Source organism: Microchirus variegatus (genome assembly GCF_963457635.1).
Source record: "Microchirus variegatus genome assembly, chromosome: 13".
Lineage (NCBI taxonomy): Eukaryota > Metazoa > Chordata > Actinopteri > Pleuronectiformes > Soleidae > Microchirus > Microchirus variegatus.
The window spans coordinates 27,302,573-27,324,660 of NC_139814.1; the positions used below are offsets into that span (position 1 = coordinate 27,302,573).

At 39.4% G+C, this 22,088-nt stretch overlaps 1 protein-coding gene across 2 annotated transcripts in view; it reads left to right on the forward strand.

The window, feature by feature from the left end:
• Nucleotides 1–22,088, forward strand: part of LOC310936051 (voltage-dependent calcium channel gamma-7 subunit-like) — a gene marked incomplete at both ends in the record, with an annotated part of 37,105 nt that overhangs the window by 11,811 nt on the left and 3,206 nt on the right. For both annotated transcript variants that reach the window (XM_083900077.1, XM_083900076.1), the window contains 3 exons: nucleotides 18,367–18,562; nucleotides 20,230–20,316; nucleotides 21,735–21,875. In XM_083900077.1, coding sequence (XP_083756203.1) covers nucleotides 18,367–18,562; nucleotides 20,230–20,316; nucleotides 21,735–21,875 — 424 coding nt within the window. Of the gene's footprint in view, nucleotides 1–18,366; nucleotides 18,563–20,229; nucleotides 20,317–21,734; nucleotides 21,876–22,088 lie in introns of those variants that run through there.

The window sequence follows — 22,088 nt, forward strand, 5'->3', positions numbered from 1 at the left end:
ACCTTCAGTCCCTCAGAGTTTGAGTCAAACTGAGCTGCAGTCACTAAATGGGTCAGACACACACACACACACACACACACACCCACACACACACACACACTGCAACATAATTATATTTAAGGAAAATAAGCCATGGTAAGTTTTGCAGCAGTAAAATAATCTCAATTTTGTGTTAAATTCACCATCACAGATCGTTGTGTGTGCAAATATTAGACATTCTTACATTTTAAGTCAATATTTCTGACATTTGTCCTGGTTTTTAAGGAACATTAGAGTGTGAAAGTGCAGATTTAGGAGAGGTCAAAGGTCAAAGGTCAGATCTCCATGTCCCTTCAGGCTTTGGCAGCGTCTGTCGACTCAATATGGCCGCCGGCGTCTCTCTGTGTTTATCTCACTCATGTAAATAAAACATCTGTTGAGGAATTTAAGTTTATAGCATGAAATTATTTTTCCTGTAGATCAAACCTCATAGAGAAAATCAGTGATTTTAGCTCACAGGGACACAGGAGCTGCTGGTCCTCTGCTGCCTCGTGTGGTCACTTTGTGTCACTGAGGTCAAGCTGAAGCTCTTAAGGAATAATTTTAGTTTTTTGAAAATCATGAAATGATCCATTTGCCCTGATGCACTTTGACAGTGAGCTGAGTTTCTTCTCAAGAACAAAAAGTATCTCAGAATGACTTGAAATTTACGACACACTTTAACATCAGAGACGAGAATGATCATGAATTCATGCTTGAAAAATCATGAATTCACACACACACACACACACACACACACACTGTAAATGACCAGGTGTGTGTGTAATGTTAGTCAAAACAGAGGTTAATATTTACTGTGTGAAAATAATCTGACTCAAGTTTGAATTTATGGCTCATTTCCTTACAGACTTGTATACAAACCAGTGAAGTCGCCCCCTGATGGCCATGCAAGGTAAGACATGCTTAAAAAGACTTTTTCATTGATTTTCTTCACTGTGTGTGAAGTCTTATTTTCATGAGTAATAATTAAGTCATAAAATGTTGAAAAAAATGCTGGAAATGATTCACTTTGAACGATTTTTCTTTCTTATTTGGAACAAAGAAACATATAATGTTAAAAAATATCAAAGAAATATGAGAAAATATTTTATATATAAGAAAATCTAAAATATTTGTGATTTAAGAAGCTGTAAAATCACAGACACAAACACGAGCATGATGATGCAGATATGAACAGAGACTCTTCTTCTTCATATTTACTCAAACATGGGCTTAAAAAAACGTGAAAAAATAAATAATATAATAAATAAAATTGTCGTCTTCTCGCGTTCGCCACCTCTTCTTCTCTGTTGTATTTCGGTGACAGCGCCACACACAGGCTGGGCATATGTACTACAGCTTTTAGAATTTGTTATCTTTAATGGAACATTACGATAAAAGGTCGTGTCGGGAAAGTTTCCGCGTGGTTTTATAAAAATGTGACGGTGGGCGGAGCCTCTCGGAGACGAAGGTCATTCATAGATTTATAGAAGTGCATCAGGCAGAATGTTTCACTCTCCTTTTGTCAGGAGAAAAAATCCGGTGTGTTTTAACGGCGGCGTCTTCTTCACACCGTCGATGTTTCAGATCAATGTGTTCACAGGAGGCTAAATATAGCTCTGCTGGTGTATTGGATTTCCCTGACAGGGAAGCTAAAAATAGAGCGCGGGGGCGAGAGGAGGCCCCCCCCCCCCCCCCTCAGGAATAAGACTGAGGAGGAGGAGGAGGAGGAAGAGGAAGAGCTTTACTGTACGTGTCGTCATGTGTCTGTTTCACACTGTAGAGGAAAAAAAACACACCACAGGATTATATTCTATATTCTATAATCTGCATTATTAGCCTTTTATGGAAAAACAAACACAAAAAATCTCCATATTTTCTGATGAGAACTGTAAAATGTCCATTTTATCAGCATTAATTTGACACTTTTTACATGAATGTTTACATTTACGCATATATTTGTAGAGATATTGGTAACTTTGTTGCCTTTATTTGGAAAATGTCACACAATTAACCTCCTGTGATGAAAGAAAACATAAGAAAGAAACATGCTTACATTACTGGAGACCTAATCTGCATATTTAGCTGTTTATCCAGGGTTATATATTAGGATTCATCCAATTAATTCATTGAATGTATTTCCCATCACTGTCATCAACAGAACATGTGATATGGGATGTTTCTCTGAACCATAGTGAACATTATTTTAATATCTAAATAAATAAATATCTAAATACAGATACAAATATAAATACTGATGTTTTTAAACAAACCAAAATGAGACAGAGACGTTAGAGGAGGAAGCAGAAAAAAACATAATCCCAGAATCTGTGGATCAGTTCAGCTCGCTACTCCTGCAGCTCGGCATCATGGGAGTTTTGGGGCGACAAGGTGCAGCTTTTAGAGCGAAGCCTCGGGGATGAAGTCGTAGTTTTTTTCTTTCTCCTCCTGAGGGAGAATCTGTGAGTCGATGCTGATGCTGATGCTGATGCTGATGCTGATGCTGATGATGCATGAATCGATATGAGACATTTGAGTCACTAATGTCCAAGTTTTCCTTTAAAGTCAACCAATCAGAAGTTGAGGATTAGTGACTTAGTTGCCTAATTGTCAGTTGTCTGATTCATTTTTGGGGGTTTTACTGATACACTAGGGTATCGTCAGCGTAACTGTTCAACTCTCCATCCACACAACAAGTACTCCAGGCCAGTAGGTGGCGACAGCAGCGGTAAATCATCACTATTGTTGCTTTGGCAAACTGTATATTTGAATCCGACAACAAACAGGACTGAACTGACCTGTACACAAACTTCCTGTTTTGTCAAAGCTCCACCCCCCGAAAATACAAAAGTTGATTGTGTGATAGAACAAATTCCCCTCTCTAGGGGGCGCCATAGAGGATGATCCATATCTTTGATTTGGCAGCTTCCTGACAGCAGAACCCAGAGCCAGTGTCCAATTAAAGGAGCAGTGGGGATTGGGTACTTGCTCAGGGTTAGACCAGCCCTTGATCTGGTGGGGACTCAAACCAACAACCCTTCAGTCACAAGCCAAGTTCCCTTTGTCGTAGAGACACAAATCATGTCCTTCAAAGACAAAAGTGTTCTTCCATTCCTGAGCCTTCAAAGTTCCAAATAGTGAAACTATCCCAGAATTCATAGATAGATAGATGCTAACTAGCTTAGATGGATAGATGCTAAATAGCTTAGATAGATAGATGCTAAATAGCTTAGATAGATAGATATATGCTAAATAGCTTAGCTAGATAGATAGATGCTAAATAGCTTAGATAGATGGATAGATATATGCTAAATAGCTTAGCTAGATAGATAGATGCTAAATAGCTTAGATAGCTTAGATAGATAGATAGATAGATAGATAGATAGATAGATAGATAGATAGATAGATAGATAGATAGATAGATAGATAGATAGATAGATAGATGCTAACTAGCTTAGGTAGATAGATGCGAACTAGCTTAGATAGATAGATAGATGCTAAGTAGCTTAGATAGATAGATGCTAACTAGCTTAGATAGATAGATGCTAACTACATAGATAGATAGATAGATAGATAGATAGATAGATAGATAGATAGATAGATAGATAGATAGATAGATAGATAGATAGAAAGATAGATAGATAACCCCACTTTTAAAGTCGCTGGTAGCTTCATATTTACGTATTTGTGGTGATAAATGAGACTGAAATGGCCTCGTAACTGTTGTGCGACGTAGATGAACATCTATCAGAAATGTCGTTTTTGTGTATTTTGTGTATCTTCTCACTGTTAACCACGCTAAACCAAGATAAATCGTCGATGCAGCGTCTCTCTCTCTCTCTCTCTCTCTCTTTAGCATCGGATCAATGATCACATCGATTATGATTTGCCATTTCCAGACCCCCCCCCCCCCCTCAGGGGCCCAGTACAGTATCCCCCCGTCTCCCCCTTTAACTCTACCCTTTGAATAATGATTGATTATTGCTTTGTCTTTTAAAACAGACTCTGCTGCCTCTCTGCAGGACGTGAGCATTGATTCTGTGATATTTACAGTCGCCGTCAGCACAAACCTGTTCTTTAAGTGTACGATGCCAAGCCTGAGGGAAGTTATCAGGAAAGTAATAAAGAGAATGAGCGCTAACCCGAAGTCCTTTGATTCTCCAGTGGATGGAGTCAGTGTTGGACTTTGGATATAAAAGTTTGCTCATCAAATATTTGATGTATTGTACAATAAGTACTTTTTCTACTTTGTCACGGCCGAGTAAAAGTTCTGCTTCTGTGAATTTAGATCAAAGTGTGAAAGTTATGGACAGTTTGACGACTTCAGCAGCAGAAGAAGAAGAAGAAGACGTTGGTCTGACTCAGGAACACCCTGTTAAATAGGTCATGTGATCCCTCGACATCACTATGTTTGTGACTGTGACTCATAGTTTACTCCATAAAAGACAGGAAGTTCCTTTAAAAACCTGCAAAGATAGATAGATAGATAGATAGATAGATAGATAGATAGATAGATAGATAGATAGATAGATAGATAGATAGATAGATAGATAGATAGATAGATAGATAGATAGATAGATAGATAGATAGATGATCATTTGTGGAGTCCCCCAGGGCTCAATCATTGGGTCCCTTTAGGTTCAATCTTTACATGCTAACACTCACTTAAAAAGAAGATAGATAGATGCTAACTAGCTTAGATAGATAGATGCTAACTAGCTTAGATAGATAAACAGACACTAACTAGTATAGATAGATGCTAACTAGCAAAGATAGATAGATAGATAGATAGATAGATAGATAGATAGATAGATAGATAGATAGATAGATAGATAGATAGATAGATAGATAGATAGATAGATAGATAGATAGCTTAGATATATGCTAAATAGCTTAGATAGATAAATAGATGCTAACTAGCATAGATAGATGCTAACTAACTAGCAAAGATAGATTGATAGGTGCTAACTAGCATAGATAGATGCTAACTAGTGTAGATAGATAGATAGATAGATAGATAGATAGATAGATAGATAGATAGATAGATAGATAGATAGATAGATAGATAGATAGATAGATAGATAGATAGATGCTAACTAGCATAGATAGATAGTTAGATAGATGCTAACTAGCATAAATAGATAGATGCTAACTAGCTTAGATAGATAGATAGATAGATAGATAGATAGATAGATAGATAGATAGATAGATAGATAGATAGATAGATAGATAGATAGATAGATAGATGCTAACTAGCTTAGATAGATAGATAGATAGATAGATAGATAGATAGATAGATAGATAGATAGATAGATAGATAGATAGATAGATAGATAGATCCTAACTAGCTTAGGTAGATAGATAGATGCTAACTAGCTTAGGTAGATAGATGCTAACTAGCTTAGATAGATAGATGCTAACTACCTAGATAGATAGATAGATAGATAGATAGATAGATAGATAGATAGATAGATAGATAGATAGATAGATAGATAGATAGATAGATAGATAGATACACAGCTAGTTGGCTAGCACGATAGATAGATAGATAGATAGATAGATAGATAGATAGATAGATAGATAGATAGATAGATAGATAGATAGATAGATAGATAGATAGATAGATAGATAGATAGATAGATAGATAGATCTATAAGAAGGTAAAACAGAGTATCGTCTAAACTAGACAAGTCTAAAAATGGCCGACCCATCTGTGCTTAAAGACAGTAAAAAAAAGGATCAGGAATCAATTTAACGATTTGGTAAATTGTGACACTCCCTAATCTGTGTAATATATTCATATTTTACAATAGAAAATAATAATAATTAATTGAATAATAATGAAATAGGGCCTATGATTGTACCTTGTGGTTCTCCACAGTAAAATAACAGAGAAATCCTTCTGACAGAATATACCAACATTTTACTTTTCAAAGAAGAAATACTTTACACAAAAAGACAGTTTTTATACATATTTGACCTGTGAAGATAAATGAAAGCAGTTTCTTTTTTTACCGCTGAGGTTTAGATGTTCCCTCCTGGGACCAGGACTCGTGGAATCTGATCACTTCCCTCTTTGGTGCCGAGTTGTGACGATGACCCATTTTTTGAAGTCCAAATAGAGTTTTTTTTTTTTCTTTTTTGAATCACATGTGAGAATGTAGGTTAGTGTCTGTGAACATAATTACCAAAGAACGTGTTCCCTGCAGACGCCACATGGCAAATGTGAGCATCACAGGCTCTGGTTGGTCTGTAAAGGACGACCACGTCCTCCCGAGTGTGTGATTTAACATTCACTTTCTTCTTTTTCTTCTTCTGTGTCGTCATTTATTAGCGATCCACGACAGAATCCCCTGACTGCGTCCGTGACACATTAGTCCTACAGGAAACCTTCGTATCTGCAGGACGTAAATATATAGCTGTCGATGCTGTCGATGGGTAAATGGAGGAGGCTCCATTTGTGAGCATGTTAGCATACGTAACTTCAACTTTTACTTTATCTTACCTTAAACATTCTGTAGTTTCCCTTCCCAGTAACTGTAGTAATCTGTTTTATGAGTGATTCCAATGAGTTTAAAGAATAAAAACGGACCCGTGATTGAACCTTGAGGTTCTCCGCAGTCGATATTTGTTAGCATTCTATCAGTTTGTTGACCGTCAATGCTTCCGTCGATAACGCTCTAAGGTCTCTGCGTTACCGTGGAGACTAAAACCAGACTTAACATATATATATATTATATACATGTAAACATGTTAGCCCGGCTGATATTGTGATAAATGGGACGTCTTTAAGTCGGATTAACTCGCCCTGATAACGTGTCTGAGAGTCATGGAGCAGAAAAAAACGACGTAAAGTAGAACGTTATCGTTCTTTATTCTGGGATGTGACGTCACATTCACCCTGTCATCCTGTTGTGAGTGGATGAATCATCAAAAATACTCTTAGCACGATCAATGTGCTAACAGTTAGCCACACGCTAAACCTGAAACCAGCGCGGTTACAAATGTAACCTGCTTTAAAGTTTAAGCTTCTCTCACCGCTGTCAATCATTTCTCCTTCAGTGGACACCCAGTGAGGGTTTTTAACCAACAAAGTGAGGACATTTTTACAAAGTGAGGACATTTTGGCCGGTCCTCACTTTGTTTTCATTGAAATCACTTCCTTAGGTTGTAAACATGCTTTACTCTGTTTTTAACAGAGTAACAGATTTAACTCAATTTGCTACAAATACCCGTTTTCCAGCCCTGGTGTTTCACACACCCCAAATACTCTGGGGCTCCACCTGCAGACATTTTATGGTACTGCACCCAGTAGTTCTTGATAGATGTCATTCATGAAGGAGATATTTGTAATTGTGTTGATTTATAAATATATATATATAAGTGGAAATGCTGGTCCTCAGTGTGTGTGTGTGTGTGTGTGTGTGTGTGTGTGTGTTTGCATCATGACATCAAACTGTGTCCTTAATTCCAGCCTGTGCATGTGCTGCTGTGTCGCACACACACACACACACACACACACACACACACACACACTGTAACATACACACACAATAGTCCCACCTCCCTAAACTACAGTGAAGCTCATTCAGTGGATTCTCCGCCGCAGTGCTGAAGAGAGAGTGAAGTAAAGGAGGAGGAGGAGGGAGGTACTGGAGTAAAAGAGAGAGAGTGTGAGGAGAGAGAGAGAGAGAGAGGAGAGAGAGAGAGAGAGAGGAGGAAACCTGCAAATTGTTGGTCCAGGATTTTCCAGTGCGCACAGAGATCTGGCGTCAGTCGCTGCAGCGTCAGAGCAGCTCTCGTCTCCTCATGGTGAGTCAAACATGATGATTATTCATTTATTATTTCATCCTCATCATCTTTCATTACATTATACTATATTTTATTATTATTGTTATTATTATTGTTGTTGTTATTATCTGTCATTCCCAGTAACTCGTACCTCGCTGTTCTGTCACGTTAGTGTCTCAGTGCTGCTCGTCTGTGTGTGTGTGTGTGATGCACAAGTGTGTGTGCGTGTGTGTGTGTGTGTGTGTGTGTGTGTGTGCTTGTGTGTGTGTGTGTGTGTGTGTGTACCCCCCCACCCCCCCAAAAAATGAGAATCCCGTGATGTTGTGTGAGAGAGGAGCCTCCACTTCTGCTGCTGCTCAGAGATGGAGGTGTGTGTGTGTGTGTTACAGTGTGTGTTACAGTGTGTGTGTGTGTGTAGCTGCTGATCATCAGTGTGGCGCATTTTGGAATGAAGGAGGAGCAGAGTTGAGTCTGAAGGAGAAAAAAAAAAGAGGAGGTTCTGTTCTCTCAGGGTGTGTGTGTGTGTTACAGTGTGTGTGTGTTACAGTATGTGTGTGTTACAGTGTGTGTGTGTGTGTGTGTGTGTGTGTCATGAAAACTCTTTCTCGGGGAACCCATCCTGTTCCAGCAGACTGCAGCACTTCTTAATCTCTCTCTGTCATCGTCCATGTGCTCCTCACAAGGCTTATATTATTATTATTATATTATTATAATATTATTATAATTCAGGTTCCCGGGCAGGTTTGGCCCCGCCCCTGAGCTTCCCACCTGGAGCCCATGTACCTGAAACCATACGGTACCTGTTTAACTTCAAGCTCATCCTCACTTTTCCATCACGACTCGACTCTGAGCCGACTCTAAACTGTGACATCATCAGTCTGCCGGCCTCTGATTGGTCGGAGAGCGTCGGCACTGAAGAGTCGTGAGCTCGTCGTCCGACACGAGAATCAAAGCCGACAAAGTCCGACTGCAGTTTCAAGTTAAAAAGACTTAAAACATTAGCGTTACCATGGAAACCACAGACGAACCCACCTGGGACAACATGTTGTCATGCTAGCTGGGACGTATTTGTGCGTAACTGGGAAAAATGCGGAATTTTTAGAAAAGTCTTCAAATATCACGTAAAAGAAAAAAGTTCTTGTGTTTGATGGACGTGGAAAACGTGGTACATCAATAATGACGCGAGATTACGATAAATGTCCCAATACACGAGTGATATGAACATGATATATTGCGATTTTTTTTTTTTCCCCATCAAAATTGTCTATTTTAAGAACAAAACATGTTTAATGTTTGAATAATATACAGTTTTCTTTGTTTCGTGACAGGAGACAGAATGGGTGAAAGCCTGCTGCCACCTAGTGGCCGGAAGCTTAAAGACAGCACAGAAAAATGTCAAACATTGCTTTAAATAAAAATCGACACACAATCACATCATAAAATATCACAATAATATAAGATTTAGTAATTAGCTCTAATTAGTGACTTTGGTGTGGGAGAGTGAGTGACTTTGGTGTGGGAGAGTGAGTGACTTTGGTGTGAGAGAGTGAGTGACTTTGGTGTGGGAGAGTGAGTGACTTTGGTGTGAGAGAGTGAGTGACTTTGGTGTGAGAGAGTGAGTGACTTTGGTGTGGGAGAGTGAGTGACTTTGGTGGTGGAGAGTGAGTGACTTTGACTGGTGTGAGAGAGTGAGTGACTTTGGTGTGGGAGAGTGAGTGACTTTGGTGTGGGAGAGTGAGCGACTTTGGTGTGGGAGAGTGAGTGACTTTGGTGTGAGAGAGAGTGAGTGACTTTGGTGTGGGAGAGTGAGTGACTTTGGTGTGGCAGAGTGAGTGACACTTTGTGTGGGAGAGTGAGTGGCTTTGGTGTGGGAGAGTGAGTGACTTTGGTGTGGGAGAGTGAGCGACTTTGGTGTGGGAGAGTGAGCGGCTTTGGTGTGGGAGAGTGAGCGGCTTTGGTGTGGGAGAGTGAGCGGCTTTGGTGTGGGAGAGTGAGCGACTTTGGTGTGAGAGAGCGAGTGACTTTGGTGTGAGAGAGCGAGTGACTTTGGTGTGGGAGAGTGAGTGACTGGTGTGGGAGAGTGAGTGACTTTGGTGTGTGAGAGTGGGTGACTTTGGTGTGCGAGAGCGAGTGACTTCAGTGTGAGAGAGTGAGTGACTTTGGTGTGGGAGAGTGAGTGACTTTGGTGTGGGAGAGTGAGCGACTTTGGTGTGGGAGAGTGAGCGACTTTGGTGTGGGAGAGTGAGCGACTTTGGTGTGCGAGAGTGAGCGACTTTGGTGTGCGAGAGTGAGCGACTTTGGTGTGCGAGAGTGAGCGACTGGTGTGGGAGAGTGAGCGACTTTGGTGTGGGAGAGTGAGCGGCTTTGGTGTGAGAGAGTGAGTGACTTTGGTGTGGGAGAGTGAGTGACTTTGGTGTGAGAGAGTGAGTGACTTTGGTGTGGGAGAGTGAGTGACTTTGGTGTGGGAGAGTGAGTGACTTTGGTGTGAGAGAGTGAGTGACTTTGGTGTGAGAGAGTGAGTGACTTTGGTGTGGGAGAGTGAGTGACTTTGGTGTGAGAGAGTGAGTGACTTTGGTGTGGGAGAGTGAGTGACTTTGGTGTGAGAGAGTGAGTGACTTTGGTGTGGGAGAGTGAGTGACTTTGGTGTGGGAGAGTGAGTGACTTTGGTGTGGGAAAGTGAGTGACTTTGGTGTGAGAGAGTGAGTGACTTTGGTGTGAGAGAGTGAGTGACTTTGGTGTGGGGGAGTGAGTGACTTTGGTGTGAGAGAGCGAGTGACTTTGGTGTGGGAGAGTGAGTGGTTTACAAACTTCAGGAAAAGTCTCTCTCACAGTGAGTTAAAGTGGTTAAACTCGTCTCGGGGCTAATTCTCAGCAGCAGGGGGCGCTCACAACAGCACAGTCTGTCATCTATTTCATGATGAAACCCACACTTAATTCCCTCCTCTTCTGTTTCCTTCCTCGCCTCCTCACCTCCTCTCCTCCTCTCCTCTCTCCTCTGACCTTCCATCCGTCACATAGTTAAATATCCATCTCACCCTCTTAGTGCTGACATTTAGCCTCGTCAACAGAAACATGCTAAGCTAACCTGTGAACACCATCTGTGTCGTCCTGCTCTCGTCTCTGTGGGACGTGGACTTTTCACGTTGCTCAGCAGTTTCTCTGCTTCTTCTTCTTTTTATTCTTCTCTCTCTCTGTCGTCGACGCTGCAGAGTCTTTCATCCATGTTTTCATCTCCCTTCTGATTCCTGGATGTTTCCACGTTGGTGATTTCACAACCAAACGTCTCTCTGCACAATAAAGTCAACGCATTATTTCAGGAAATTAAACTCCCGTGTTCAAAAGCTTCTTCATTAGAAAAACCACAGTGGTTCATTAAAGTGGACACAGAATTAATAAGAAAACCACAGAGAGATGAAACTGAGAGGAGCCTGTTGTTTTCTTCATTTTATAACACAGAGAAATCTACACTTTATGATTTTTCTAACAGGAAACTGAACTTTATAAACCACACACTCTCACACACCAAAGTCACTCACTCTCCCACACCAAAGTCCATAGAGTAAACCAGTGATTTTAACATCACAGCACACAGGAGTTCACAGGAGTTGTTGATCCACTGCTGCCTCCATCACTAACTTACAATGACTGATTTTAGTGAATTCAGCTTTTAAAATATTTAATTTAGACTTAACTCAGTGACACAAAGTGACCACACGAGGCAGCAGAGGTGTGGGAGAGTGAGTGACTTTGGTGTGGGAGAGTGAGTGACTTTGGTGTGGGAGAGTGAGGGACTTTGGTGTGTCAGAGTGAGTGACTTTGGTGTGGGAGAGTGAGTGACTTTGGTGTGGGAGAGTGAGTGACTTTGGTGTGAGAGAGTGAGTGACTTTGGTGTTGTGGGAGAATGAGTGACTTTGGTGTGGGAGAGTGAGTGACTTTGGTGTGTGAGAGTGGGTGACTTTGGTGTGGGAGAGTGAGTGACTTTGGTGTGGGAGAGTGAGTGACTTTGGTGTGGGAGAGTGAGTGACTTTGGTGTGGGAGAGTGAGTGACTTTGGTGTGGGAGAGTGGGTGACTTTGGTGTGTGAGAGTGAGTGACTTTGGTGTGGGAGAGTGAGTGACTTTGGTGTGGGAGAGTGAGTGACTTTGGTGTTGTGGGAGAATGAGTGACTTTGGTGCGGGAGAGTGAGTGACTTTGGTTTGGGAGAGTGAGTGGTTTATAAACTTGAGTTTAACAGTGAGATAAAGAGCTGAAGCCCTGATGTAAAGTGTCTGTGAACTCCTGTTTGCTGTGATGTTAAAATCACTGGTTTTCTCTATGGACTTTGGTGCAGGGAGAGTGAGTGGTTTACAGTTTCTTGTTCTAACAGTGAAATAAATACGTTAACTTCAGGTTCTTTTTCCTGAAGAGAAGCAAAGTTTAAACTCTTTTTAACAGTCTGGCAAAAAAAATAAAAAATATAAATCCATCATAATCTCTTTCAGCTCTGGGAAAAAAGTAATTATCTTCTTTTACGTCATCCTCTCGTTTTCATCCCTCTCTCCTCGCTTTTGTCTCCTTTTTACCTTCACCCCTAATCTCTCTCTCTTCTTCTTCTTCTTCTTCTTCTTCTTCTTCTTCTTTCATCCCTTTCTCATAACTTTTCTCCACATAATTATTTCACTTTTTCTTTCATCCTCAGGACCAGACACAAACTTTGTCCTCCTCCTCCTCCTCACATCATTATCTCGGACTGTTTGTTCGTAAAAGCGCCGCTGCTTTGTCTGTCTGACACACACACACACACACACACACACACACACACACACACACACACACACACACACGCACACACACACACACACAGGGGAATTGTGCTCCTCTGAGCTTCAGCTACAAAGATAAACTCAGCCCAACTCGTTTGTTGGCAGCAAAAACAGACCTAGTTTTATATGTGTAGGTGTGTGTGTGTGTGTGTGTGTGTGTGTGTGTGTGTGTGAGTGTGAGTGTGTGTGTGTGTGTACTATAATTGGCGCACTGACCCTTCACAACAGTTCTCGTCCTCCAAACCCATATTTTTATCTCCAGACTTTTTTATCTCCGTGGATTTTTAAATCCTCGACAGATTCTCCCCGAGACGAAACATCAAAAGCATTTGAATGTGAAAGTTATTTTTAGATCAATTATACACATAAATAAAGATTAAAAACAGGATCACTCAGAGATCACCACAGATCCACTGCAGCTGAGATAAACACACGTCTGTAACCATGTTATATTTAAAATGACGCAAAATCTGTAATCTGTAATCTTAGATCTGAACGAGATTTAGTGAGACGACAGAGCATGTGATTCTGCACACACGTACCAAATATCATCCAAATCCGATAAATTTTGACTGAGATATTTAAGTTTGTTTTCACGTTTTTGCCCGTTGAAATAGAGTGGGCGTTCTTGAAGATGTGACCACTGTTTGTGACGTCATCAGTGGGCGGATTCTTACCAAAATTGAACGGTAACATCCTCGGGTGATTATCTATCCATGACGAAAAATTCAGATCTTTACGTTGAAGGAAAAAAAAAATTGTAGACGGGAGATTTCTGCTGTAAACTTAGAGAAAATTAAATAAATTTAATTAAAACAAGACGTCTGAGAACATCATCATTTCCCAGTTTGACGAACACTGTCGTAGTTACATAGTTTTTAGATATTTTTTAAACACACACAGACCCGAATTCTGACAAATAAAGACATTAAAGGTAGAATACGTAAGATAGAGTTGTTTTGTTGCAGTTGAATATTCCTGAATGATTTGACTCTTATAAAAACAGTATTTTATCTTCAATATCTGAAATATGTAAATAATTCAAACTATATTTTACACACTGGTGCTTTTAATTTCACTTTTTAAATTTCTGTTTACGTCCTTTTACAGAACTCTGCGATGTTTTAAAAGCATTTTGAAGTCAGTTTCTTAAATCAAACATTACAGCTCCTGCATTTTAAAGACGTCACATAACTATGTTGTTATTTGGCAAATTTGGCAATTTTGGAGCAACCTGGAACAAGGATTTCCTTTGGGATTATTAAATATATCTATCTTATCTTAGCTTATCTTATCTTCACAAACTCATATATAATATATATATATATACTGTATATGTACACATATAAGCCGTATATAACACAGTTATGACAGTCGTCATATTTTCTGTATTTGAGGCGACAGAATGTGACACAGCGTGAATGAGGTGATGTAAACGAAGGATGAGACGATGTGTGTGTGTGTGTGTGTGTGTGCGTGTGTGTGTGTGTGTGTGTGTGTGTGTGTGTGTGTGTGTGTGTGCGTGCTTGCGTGCGTGTGTGCGTGTGTGTACGTTGACGTTTCCGTCACTGAGGCACAAATCACCTCAGTCGTCTTCAGATCATGTGACACGATGACATCATCGTGTTTGGCTCTACAGGAAGTCACTGCTCTCTCTCTCTCTCTCTCTCTCTCTCTCTCTCTCTCTCTCTCTCTCGGTGACATCACCTGTTTGGTTTCTGGGAAATAATCCTCACGAGCAAATTCTGCACTAGAATAATAATCACTACTCATTTTTCTGTCTACGATGCAAAAACGGACCTTTTGAGCCTTTAATTTAAGCCTCATTTCTGGGAAATTGTCTGTATTTTTGCCTAAAAACAAAAATAACCCTTGGAAAAACAAGTTATTTAAACAGTATTTTAACTTTGTATTAATATGATATTACACTTTACTTTAAGCTTAAAATATCAGTAAAATTAGCTAAATTCACTCTCACGGATTGGTGTGTGCGTAAATATACACAATTATAAACATGTAAATTCTTAAATTCAAGCAGCAGAATTTAATTTAGTTCAGTTTTTGTCCGTTTTCCCCAGACTTTTCCTTGTGTAAACTGAAGTTTGTAAATTTCACTCACTCTCCCACACCAAAGTCACTCACTCTCCCACACCAAAGTCACTCACTCTCCCACACCAAAGTCACTCACTCTCCCACACCAAAGTCACTCACTCTTCCCATCACTAACTTACAATGACTGATTTGAGTGAATTCGGCTTTTAAAAATCATCATTCAGATTAACTCCAGTGACACAAAGTGACCACACGAGGCAGCAGAGGACCAGCAACTCCTGTGTCCCTGTGAACTAAAATCACTGGTTTTCTCTATGGGCTTTGGTGTGGGAGAGTGAGTGGTTTACAGACTTCAGTTTCCTGTTGTTAAAGTCTTAAAGTCTTCATGTTCTTAAAGACGTCGTAGACTTATAGACGTTTGCCTAGAATCAGATTTCTCTTGTTTCCCCGTTGGCAGAGTCCAGATCTTCGTATGTTTTCTTCTCACGAAAAAGCTCAATATCACGTTAAATAATTAAGAGTAAACTTTGTTGACTCCTGCAGTGAAGTGAACTCCTGGTGAGGAGACGCAGATCCAGAGGCTAAAGAGCGTTAGCAAGAAATGTACAAGTTACGTGACCTCAGTCTGCTCTGCTTTAATATTCTCTATTTTTGTTGTTGTTTTTCTTGCGTTAAATATTGAACACAAGAATCTCACTGTGTTTATCTCTCTGAGAAACTAAACTTTATTATTTAAGATTATCTTAAACCTTTGTGTCTTATTTAACATTTTCAAGAGCAAAACTGAGTCACCGGTAACTAATCTGTGATCTCACCTCGGGACGAACCAATCACAAACCCCCGCGGGGGTGGGGTGGGTGTACGTGTGGTTGTAAAGTTTAAAAATAAACACGACATCATCATCGTGAAGGTCGTCAGAACCTCAGAGTTTGACCTTGACGAAAGAGAAAATCCCTCCAGACGAACTCTGTGTATGTGTAACTGTCTTATCTAATCTGATCTAATGACCAAAATAGTTAGCAATTAATTTAGTAATTGATTAATTGCTGCAACCCTAGTAAATATATACACATATATATGTTTATAATGATGCTGGTAATAAATACAATACAGAATCCTCTGAATATTTTCTCATTTTAATCTTCAGCTTAATCAAATCCCTGCATCGTGAAAACAACAACAACAAATTAGCATAAATATAGATGCTAATAAACGCGCTTACTGAAGGACACACTGATATAAGGATGATGTTATGTCGAGTGACTGCGCGTAAATCTCTTCACTTTAAACCGTAAAGTACCGCAGACGTTTTTATAAGTGCACATTAAGCCTCTGCGATGTTTTATTGAACTCTATTAAAGTGAATCAAGTGTAGCTTAAATTACGCCGCGTTAGCATCGATTTGAAGTGTAAAATAATTAATATGCACACGACTGAAGTTGTTTTTTTTTTACCTGAAGACAAAAGCCAAACAACAATAGAACACAAATAAAGACAGAAAGCAAAAAAAAAGGTTCTAGTACGTGAGGGTCCTCATAAGTTGGTTATTATTCACGGTCCCCACAAGTCTAATGAAACCAGGTGGTGTGTGTTAGCGTCGCAGCTTTTTGGGGGGTTCACAGTTCAATCGAAATGCACGTTACGTACGCTAAAGCTTCTGTGACGTCCATGTTGTGTGTTTGTGCAAGACATTGATACGTCAGTGCACCGGAGGCAGCACTTCTGCCTCCTAGTGGTCACCTACCTGTACTGCAACCTGGAAACAACAGGAACTCATGAGACTTTTAGACGTAATGATGATGATGATGATGATTCAGTACCAGAAAGTTTTTGACCATAGATGACTTCATTTATAGCTATGCGTTTATTCATAGTCTAGGGGTCTACAGCGCCCCCTAAGGTGAAAACAGAGGCAACGTTGAGTTGCACCGAATTTCCCGAAACTTGGTGAGAAGATGTCTTAGACCAAGACGAACAAAAAAGTCGACCGTAACCATGACCTCAACTCAACAGGAAGTCGGCCATTTTGGATTTCGGAGGCCATTTTGGCGATTTTGCCTCCTCTTGTGTTCACTTTTCTTTTCACCTTCATCTTTTATTCTCTTCTCTCCTCAGACTCAGTCGTAATCGATGAGTTTGATTTTTTTTTTTTTTTTTTAAAGCTTGTTTTCTTTTGTCACTTTCACAGATTCTGGTTTTTGGGTAAAAAGAAAATGAGGATTGATTGTTGATGAGAGTCTGCTCGAGCTGAACGTTATTCACCTGAGCTTCTCACTCTGTCAAATCCCTGAGCACGTTAGAAAAATCCAGCTTAAAGTTTTAGGGATTTAATCTTTAAGTCGGATTGCAAAGAGAATATTTGTGAGACTCGTGTCTGAAATATTATGATAATGAAGCGTTGGAGTCCTTCAAATTAAAAGCTCTGTCTCTATCAAACACTTTGTTTTTGAGCTGAGATTTGATTTTTTCAACGTTTAAAAAGCTTTACTTTATTCAAGGTCGATCCTCTCGTCTCATTCATATTTAACAGGTGAAGTCAATTAAAATCAAGGTTCTTTTTCTTTTACATATTTTAAAAAATCAATAAATTAAATCAGTGTCATTTTCTTCACCTTTATTCAACTCCTTCTTCGTCATTAATGAATGTGTTTGAGTGTTTTCTGATTTTTCAGCTCCTGAAATATAAATATTTTCAAAGAATTCATTAAACTGAACGAGATGTCATTATTTTAATTGTCGGGGAAATTTTAAACTTTATTTATTAGCTTTTCAAGGACTGAACAGAACAACTACATTTATTAATTGAGAAAATAAATAATAAATAATAATATATAAAAATATTAATAATATATATAATATATATTATAATAATATAAAAAATAAATAATAGAAACACAACAACAACAACAACAACAACGTTGAAATATGAACTCAAAACACAAATTAACGTATTTATTCAACCAAATGTTGAGTTATTGATGATTTAAAACAGGCCGAACATTGAGTTTGTTCACAGACATGAAAAACAAGCTCAATTTCTCGTAGACTTCTCCCCCTGGTGGCCGTTTTTGTTCAACTCACGTGCAATAATTTTGTTCAATAAGTGTTTTGTTGCTACACTTCTTTTGCTATTCTTTATATATTCTTGCTATTCTTAATATTTAACGTACTATTTAATGTAATATTTAATGAAATATTTCACGCAATATTTAACATATTGAAGTTAATTTTTAAAAGTTATATTAAACCTCTTTGACATAATATTAACTTTATATTTAACATATTAAAGTGAATATTTAACATAATATTTAACTTAATATTTTACGTGATATTTAACTTAATATTTAACATAATATTTAGCATATTTAAGTTAATATTCAAGTTAATATTTAACATGTGTAACTTAATATTTAAGTTAATATTTAAGTTAATATTTAACATGTGTAACTTAATATTTAACGTAATATTTAACATTATATTTAACATATTTAAGTTAATATTTAAGTTAATATTTAAAGTAATATTTAACAAGATATTTCATGCATTATGATGTAAAGGTTGTGCCTCTCGTCTTATAAATCAAACTGTTTTTTTTCTTATGTAATTTCTAATAAATAAATCAATGTGATTTCCTTCACTTTTCTTCACTTTCCTTCACGTTCCTTCACGTTCCTTAACGTTCCTTCACGTTCCTTGTTCCCCAGATGAGTTCCTTCAGCACCAGAGCTCTGACGCTGCTCTCTTCCATCTTTGGCGCCTGTGGTCTTCTGCTGGTGGGCGTCGCCGTGTCCACGGATTATTGGCTGTTGATGGAGGAGGGAATCGTACTCCAGCAGAACCAGACCATGGAGGTGAAGATGGCTCTGCACTCCGGTCTGTGGAGGGTCTGCTTCGTGGCAGGTGTGTGTGTGTGTGTGTGTGTGTGTGTGTGTGTGTGTGTGTGTGTGTGTGTGTGTGTGTGTGTGTGTGTGTGTGTGTTCCTGTACTTGCGGCATACTCGGGACCAGTGAGGGTTTTTAACCAACAAAGTGAGGTCATTTTTACGGAGTGAGGACATTTTGGCCGGTCCTCACTTTGTTTTCATTGAAATCACTTCCTTAGGTTGCTGTAACATGCTATACTCAATTTGTCCAAAAAAATGTTCAAAAATGTTCAAAAAAGTTTTTCACATTTTTTTTTCAAAAAAGTTTTTCACATTTTTTTTTCAAAAAAGTTTTTCACATTTTTTTCCAAATTTTTTTACATTTTTTTTTCAAAAAAGTTTTTCAAATTTTTTTCAAAAAAGTTTTTCACACTTTTTTTCAAAAAAGTTTTTCACATTTTTTTTTCAAAAAAGTTTTTCACATTTTTTTTTCAAAAAAGTTTTTCACCATTTTTTTTCAAAAAAGTTTTTCACATTTTTTTTCAAAAAAGTTTTTCACATTTTTTTTTTCAATAATTTTTTCAAAAAAGATTTTCTAAAAAAATACGTTTTTGTAATGTTTTGGACCAAAAAAATAAAATAAATAAAGAATCGAAAAAGTTTGCTAACATGCTATACTCAATTTAAAAAAAAAAATGTTTCAATTTTGGATGACATAGTTTAGTATGACTTTTTTGTCAAATTTTGGACCAACATTTTTGTTATAAAATTTGGTCGACATAGTATAGTATGACGGTTTTTCAAATTCTGGACCAAAAGATTTGGGTCAAATTTTTTTTTCAAATTTTGGACGACATAATGCATTATTATTATTATATAGTATATTATGACGTTTATGTCAAATTTTGGACAAAAAAAAAAGTTTTCCAGCCCTTCTTGCTCTGGGGCGCTACCTACAGACATTTTATGGTACTGCAACCAGTAGTTCTTTGTCATTCATGAAGTAGATATTTATAATTGTGTTGATTTATGAAGTGGAAAATGCTGGTCCTCACTTTGTCAGCAACCCGGTCCTCAGTATGCAGCAAGTACAAGAATGTGTGTGTGTGTGTGTGTGTGTGTGTGTGTAACGCAACAATTTCAAGTCATGACATACTAATATAAACAGATATAATTATCTTAAATAGTAAGTGTTTGCTGTCCTTAAAGGGGGAAAAGTAATATAGGATTAAAAATATTTTTACCGTATTATCGTTTAATTCATGGAATGGAATTTGTGATTTTTCACCACTTTGTTTCGGCTAAATTTGCGTCTTAAAAACCCTTAAAAATACCATAAATGGACGCCTCCATCAGATGTGATTGTGTCGTCATTTTCAAGGACATTAATTTGAGAGAAGAGGGTCACCCCCCCCCCCCCACACACACACACACACATACACACACACACTCCAGGGTAGCGACCATATTTGTGTTTCCCTTGTTGTCTGACGCTGAGCACAGAGGTCAGAGCAGGGAACGGCTGCTGGCATTTGGTGTGTGTATGTGTGTGTGTGTGTGTGTGTGTGTGTGTTTACAAGTACAGCAGTGTGTCTCCTGAAAATGATTCCCCAAAAAATCACAGACTCTCTTCTCTCATTAACTCTTCCTCCTCCTCCTCCTCTTCCTCCTCCTCTTCCTCCTCTTCCTCCTCTTCCTCCCTCAGGACCAGAGAAAGGCAGATGTGTCGCGTCTGAATATTTCACTGAGCCAGAGAAAGAAATCACCACAGAAAACACAGCCAACATCCTCAGTGAGTCACGTTTCATCCTCACAATGTGGCGCCCCCTGCTGCTGAGAACATGCACAGGAAGGACTCGCCCCATAAAATTTATAAAGTCTACGATATCTTTAAGAACATCTTTATCTCACTTTTCCAACAGGAAACTGAAGTTTGTAAACCACTCACTCTCCCACACCAAAGCCCATAGAGAAAAGAGAGCAGCAGTGGATCAACAACTCCTGTGTGATGTGATGTTAAAATCACTGGTTTACTCTATGGACTTTGGTGTGGGAGAGTGAGTGACTTTGGTGTGAGAGAGTGAGTGACTTTGGTGTGGGAGAGTGAGTGACTTTGGTGTGGGAGAGTGAGTGACTTTGGTGCGAGAGAGTGAGTGACTTTGGTGCAAGAGAGTGAGTGACTTTGGTGTGGGAGAGTGAGTGACTTTGGTGTGGGAGAGTGAGTGACTTTGGTGTGGGACAGTGAGTGACTTTGGTGTGGGAGAGTGAGTGACTTTGGTGTGAGAGAGTGAGTGACTTTGGTGTGGGAGAGTGAGTGACTTTGGTGTGGGAGAGTGAGTGACTTTGGTGCGAGAGAGTGAGTGACTTTGGTGCAAGAGAGTGAGTGACTTTGGTGTGGGAGAGTGAGTGACTTTGGTGTGGGAGAGTGAGTGACTTTGGTGTGGGACAGTGAGTGACTTTGGTGTGGGAGAGTGAGTGACTTTGGTGTGAGAGAGTGAGTGACTTTGGTGTGGGGGAGTGAGTGACTTTGGTGTGGGAGAGTGAGTGACTTTGGTGCAAGAGAGTGAGTGACTTTGGTGTGGGAGAGTGAGTGACTTTGGTGTGGGAGAGTGAGTGACTTTGGTGTGTGGGAGAGTGAGTGACTTTGGTGTGTGAGAGTGAGTGACTTTGGTGTGGGAGAGTGAGTGACTTTGGTGTGAGAGAGTGAGTGACTTTGGTGTGGGAGAGTGAGTGACTTTGGTGTGGGAGAGTGAGTGACTTTGGTGTGTGGGAGAGTGAGTGACTTTGGTGTGTGAGAGTGAGTGACTTTGGTGTGGGAGAGTGAGTGACTTTGGTGTGTGGGAGAGTGAGTGACTTTGGTGAGGGAGAGTGAGTGACTTTGGTGTGGGAGAGTGAGTGACTTTGGTGTGGGAGAGTGAGTGACTTTGGTGGGGGGGAGTGAGTGACTTTGGTGCGAGAGAGTGAGTGACTTTGGTGCGGGAGAGTGAGTGACTTTGGTGTGGGAGAGTGAGTGACTTTGGTGTGGGGGAGTGAGTGACTTTGGTGCGGGAGAGTGAGTGACTTTGGTGTGGGGGAGTGAGTGACTTTGGTGTGGGAGAGTGAGTGACTTTGGTGTGGGGGAGTGAGTGGTTTACAAACTAGAGTTTCTCAGTGAGATAAAGAGGTGAATCCCTGATATAAAGTGTCTAAAGTCATGTTTCTCTTCTATAGAGATGGTTCGTACAGCTACTCCCTTCCCAATGGTCTCTCTGCTCTTCGTCTTCACCGCCTTCGTCATCAGTAACGTTGGACACATCAGGCCTCAGAGAACCATCCTCGCCTTCGTCTCCGGGATCTTCTTCATCCTCTCAGGTGACCTTTGTTTCTGTTTTTTTATTATTTCTGTTATTACATCAACAACCAAACAGTTTCTTTTTTAAATCCATAATATTCCTTTATTATTTTTTATTTTGTTATATTTTATCTTGTAAATTAGTTTTAATTAAATGAATGAAAAGTATAATTATATTTATTCCGCCTATCGCCCAATGTCAGCTGAGATAGGCACAGCACCCTCTGGTGGAG